At 56.3% G+C, this 5,076-nt stretch overlaps 1 protein-coding gene across 1 annotated transcript in view; it reads right to left on the reverse strand.

The window, feature by feature from the left end:
• Window positions 1-1,865: 1,865 nt before the first annotated feature.
• The window catches only part of Kcnn4 (potassium calcium-activated channel subfamily N member 4), an 11,928-nt gene continuing 8,717 nt past the window's right edge, over window positions 1,866-5,076 (reverse strand). The window contains exons 6-10 of the mRNA XM_033765831.1: window positions 4,657-4,767; window positions 4,456-4,574; window positions 4,134-4,203; window positions 2,809-2,975; window positions 1,866-2,395 (exon numbers count right to left, since the gene is read on the reverse strand). Of these exons, the coding sequence (XP_033621722.1) occupies window positions 2,811-2,975; window positions 4,134-4,203; window positions 4,456-4,574; window positions 4,657-4,767 (465 nt within the window). The 3' untranslated portion in view covers window positions 1,866-2,395; window positions 2,809-2,810. The remainder of the gene's footprint in view (window positions 2,396-2,808; window positions 2,976-4,133; window positions 4,204-4,455; window positions 4,575-4,656; window positions 4,768-5,076) is intronic.

Consider the following 5,076-nt stretch of genomic DNA (forward strand, 5'->3'; position numbering starts at 1 on the left):
TGCGAGTGCTGGGCAGGTCCTAGGGCCCTGGCTGCCATATAGTCAGGGGCAAGCGCCTACCTCCTTGGCCCATGCAGTCCTGCTGTGGGCGAGGAGGCAGAGCAGAGAGAGGAGAGGGAAGTGGCCAGAACCTAGAGGACAGAGCCCCCGGACTCATGCTGCAGCCTGGCTCCTGAGCATGTCCTGGGTGTTGAAGACGCACTAGTGAAACAAAAATTAAAACACAGTGAGTTGATGCCCAAGTATCTGAAGGAACTGGTGGGCCATGTGGCCAGGCTCCCCAGCTCACCTTCCAGCTCCCCACCTCTGGGATGGCTTCAGGCAGGTTTCTTAATCTCTTTGTGACTTTGTTTCCTCAAGTGTGAAATGAGTGCCCTCTTTTGTGAGATAATATCTGTAGAGTATAGCAGGGTGCTTGACCCAGTAAGTATTGTGACAGGGACAGGTTCCTAGAGAGGGCTTCCTGGAGGACCCAGACAGCTGAGCAGAGGCTGCAGGAGGAGCAGGGAGTTGTTGCCAGCCAAAGGGAAGTGGCGCACAGAGAGCGTGCTCCCAGGGGAATGACTCGGCTGGCCGGGGCTTCTAGCAGGGAATGGGTGTCTCAATGTCTTTGAGAGTTCATCTGTCCCCTCCTTGAGTCCCTGCCTTCACTTCTGAGTGGCTGGCACCCAGGGAGAGGGCAGCAAGTGGCGGTGGGCAGCGGAGGCCCTGATTTAGTCCTCAGGGCTGGGGGCGCTGTGAGGGAAATCCAAAGATAGCTCTTCAGAGGAGGCTGACTCAGCCTGGGCTTCCCCCACAGGGAGGAAGCAGATGACTCAGCCCTGCAGCCGGGGTGAAGCTACCGTGGAAGCCGACCATTCAAGGCCCAAGCCGGCCTCTGACTCACCGCAGCCTGGGCCAGGATGGTCTGGCGCAAATTGGCTTTGCCACTGGATGCTGAGCTTGGTGGCTGAGGTCCTCGGGTCAGGACCACAGCTCTGGGACCTCAGTTTCCACATCTGTACCATGGGGCGGGGCGGGGAGTGGTTCTGGCCATTTCTAGAAGGTGGACCAAGCACAATGTGGTGGCGCACACCTGTAATCCCAGCACTGGGAGGCTGAGGCAGGAGGATGGCAAGTTCATGCTCAGCCTGGGTGAGCAACTTATCTTCTTAGCAAGACCCTGTATAAAAAATTTTAATTTTTTTTAAATTAAAAAAATTAAAAAGAGCTGGGCAGTGCAAATGCCCTAGGTTGAAGCCCCAGTGCCCTGGGGGGAAAAAAAACAACTGGGATCACAGAGCTGGGAACATGGTGGCCCCACGCCATCCCCTTCCCTTTCCACTTAGACCTAGCAGAATCCTCTTGAGCAAATGTAACGCTGCTATGTGGGGTAGTAAAGCGGCTGCCAGTTGGCGAGTTGTCATCTAGGCCTGGTAAGGCATGAAAAAAGGGAAGAATTAGCAAAAAAGGAAGAAGGGCGGCCATGCATCATTGTGTGTGGATATTAGTAGCTGTACTAAAAATGATTACTGCTCATATATTTGGTTCTCATAAGTACCCAAGCCTCTGTGCCAGTTGTTTTAATCTGCGCAGCAGTTCCTTGGGGAGGCAGCCCAGTCTGACAGATGGAGAAACGTTTCAGAGAAGTAAAGCCACTCACCCTAGATCACACAGCAAGTAGATGGCAGAAGTAAGATTTGGCCCCAGTCTGTGAGAATTTGAAGCCCTTGCTCTTAGCCTTACAGATCTGGGCAGGAGGTTGTTGAGGACCCGCCCACCCATACAGTAGGGAGGGCACTAATGCCTCCCAGCCTCCTTTACAGATGGGGAAACTGAGGTTCAGACAGTGCAAGTGCTTTGCACTGGAGGATCTGCCAGTTTGGAGTGTTTAAAAGAAACAGTAACTGGTTTTGTTTAATGTTTATTACAAAGTATATGAGCAGAGACTGGTGAGTTGCAACCCGACCCCGCTTTGGAAAAACGGTGTCCTCTTGCTATCCGCTAGGGGGCACCACCTCCCACCTCTCAGATCTGGTTCCTTCAGCTGTGCCATCCAGCGGTAACTGAAGCTTCCCAGAATCCTGGACTCCCGGGCCCCTGGTCCCCTCCTCTGCTGGGACCGGGGAGTCCCACCCAGACACCTCCACTTCTTACTGAAAGCCAGAGGTCATCTATAGCAGCATGGTGGGAAGGTTTTAATGAGGGCGTGAGGGGGTGTAGCAACCATGTTCTCATTTGGGACTTCTGAAGGGCCAAGGCTCTGCCTTGAGCCAGTGTCCCCTGATGGCCACTGCTGTGAGTGAGTCAGCCCAGTCCAAGTTCTCACACCACGAGGTGCTTTATCCACAGTGCTGGATGAGGGGTCCTTGTCCTCCATCCTGGGGGAAGTAGTCTGATTCCTCCTGTGTGGGTCCTGGGAACACAGAGAGATGGATGGACAGGAGGTCAGAGCAGAGGGAGGGCGTCAGAGCAGGACTCCTGGGGGTGAAGGCTGCCAGGATTTAGCAGGGTGGAGGTGGGGGTGGGGTGTGCACTGTGCGAGCAGGGTACAGGTGGGCACTGGGACGGGGTGCAGGACAGACAGAGCTCCAGAGTGCCCAGGGACAGGCAGAGGGAGACAGACCCAGCACAGAAAGAGGGAGAAGGCCCTAAGACACAGGGAGGGGAGGAGGAATGCCCCCCCCTTTACGGCCAGTCCAGCCTGAACGAAGAGTCCTCTCCTCCTGTCAGAGCCAGAGCCCAGGAGAAAGGCTGGCGTTGTCTCCAGGCCAGAGCCATACCAAGTGCTTTCCTGCCCACCCGTCTCAGCCCCCTTAGCCCCCTCACCACTACGTGGCCTTCTGGCTGGGTTCTGGGAGCTGCCGTGGGCCCAGGGCAGCACTGAGCAGCTCACTCAGGGTGTCCAGCTTCCCTGACAGCGCGTCGATCCTCTTCTCTAGGGCCTCATGCGAGTCACTCAGACGCTGCTTCAAGTCACTCAGGGTCATGTGCATCTGGGTGGGAAGAGAGAGCCGAGGTGTCAGGCGCCCCCTCCCCGTCCAGAATAAGCAAGGGAGCCAACAATGACAAGCCCTTACCGGCCACTCAGTAATGACTATTGCCTGTTCTACCACCCAAGTCCCAGCTACTTCGCCAGGCACTTTTCCTGTAGAGTTCAAGATCCTCTTAAAAGTTGTGGGGCGTAGAATCCCATTTCCCATCTCGCCATCGAGGAAACCGAGGCACGGAGCTATGAAATGACCCACTTACAGCAGCACCTGGGAGAGGGCTTGGCGTGTCATCAGCGCCCCTTAGGTGTGTGTGGAGTTGGTGACGCCTGGCTTCAACACCAGGCAGCTCTCGCCCAAGCAGTCACCCTGGGACTCAGCATGGGATTCTTCATTGTGAGCTTTCTATAGGAATTCTTGAATTCCATATTTTAGAAGTCACCATCTGCCCCTTCTGGCAGATCTGCGCCACTGCCTCCTCTCATCTGCCATGCAATTTGGGGACTGTATCTGTGCCTGTGTTTACCATGGCACTGGTGCCAAGGGCCACTGTTTGAATTGTTGCGGACTAATGAGAAAAAGCAAAGGCAGCCAGACAAAGAGAAGGGGCCCTAAGCCAGGCCAAGGGGGCCGGGTGCCATTGCGCTTGGCACTGCTGAGATCAAAGGTCTCAGTGGGAGAGGGCGTGGGAGAGTCACCCCAGGCTTGCTTGGCATGGTGGCCCCCTCCGTCCTTGGTCACCTCCCTCCCTGCAGTGGCAGAGATTGAGCTGTCCCGAAACAATGTCGCCTGTCTTCATGCCGGTACTGTAAAGTGGAATTTTATTGGTCTCACTGTGTATGTTTGGGCTTGGTTTGTAAATTTGCTTTGGTTTTATTGTGTAACAGTCACAGTGGGAAGCAATTTTATATCCGTCCACATGTAAGTAACTTGAAAGGAAAGATAATTAAAAATCAAATGCTGGAGTTCTTTGTACAGTGTTTTTTAAGTCTAAGAGATTCGCATCTCACGTATATGTAAGAAGCTCTTTATGGCTTCCCTCCGTCCTTAGTTCAGCCATAAATCTCTGCTTCACACCCATGTGTGCCGGGCCTGTCCCAACGGCTCCCGACCAGCAGCCCTGGCCTCGCCCTCGCCCGCACTTCCTCCCGCCGGCCCTGGTACCTTAGAGATGTCCACCATGGAGTTCACCTGTTCCCGGAGCTTTCGGTGTTTGAGCCGCACCTGGCGGAAGCTGTGGGGAAAAGTGGCGATCAGATCTCCTACACCAACCCCTCATCTAGCCCTCGCTGTGGGAGTGCTGAGGGCGGAAGAGACCCGCACAGACACAACAGAAAGAGCTGAAGGGACGGGAGGGTGCCGATGACCGTCACCCCCAGTGGAGAAATGACTGCCCATAGACACGCGCAGTCACAGGGACATGTGTCACACGGCGTCCCGACACAGCCATGCAGAGGTGACAAGGACACACACAGAGGGCCCTCACGTGTAGATGGCGGCCAGCAGCTTGCGCTGATGCCTGCGGGCGGCCCCGGGCTCCTTCCTGCGCGTGTGTTTGTAGTACATCCAGGCCTCCTGCAGCAGGCGCGCGGCCGACTCCTTCATCTGGTGGTGGGCGGCACAGTGTGAGTGCGTGGGAAGGGAAGTGGTGAGGGCCGGGGTGCCCCGCTCCGGGTGCCCACCTCACCTCCTTGGCGTAGTGGATGTCCATCATGAAGTTATGCACGTGCTTCTCCGCCTTGTTAAACTCCAGTTTCCGAGCCACCACGGCCACCAGCAGGGCTGTGCAGCACACCCCCTGTGGGCACAGCAGGCACAGTGCTGACGTGAGCCTGTGAGACTCTGGGACCCTTCCACCGGCCAGGGGGCCACTCCAGTCACACCCAGCCTCTCCTCAGGGTGCCATTGGAAGAGGGAGGGGAAGGCTGGCTTTGGTCCCCTTCCTCCTCACTGTCACACCTCAAGGGCTGGGTGCCCTTCACCCTCCGACCCGGCGGCCTCTCCCAGCTCTGGCTCTGTCCTCTCCCTCCTGGGCCGTCTCCAACTTCCCAGTTATTCTACCCTGGCCTCAGGGAGACATGACACTCTGTTAGGACCCCCCCCCCCC

The sequence above is a fragment of the Fukomys damarensis genome, unplaced genomic scaffold (genome assembly GCF_012274545.1).
Source record: "Fukomys damarensis isolate Sample0158 unplaced genomic scaffold, DMR_v1.0_HiC HiC_scaffold_19, whole genome shotgun sequence".
Lineage (NCBI taxonomy): Eukaryota > Metazoa > Chordata > Mammalia > Rodentia > Bathyergidae > Fukomys > Fukomys damarensis.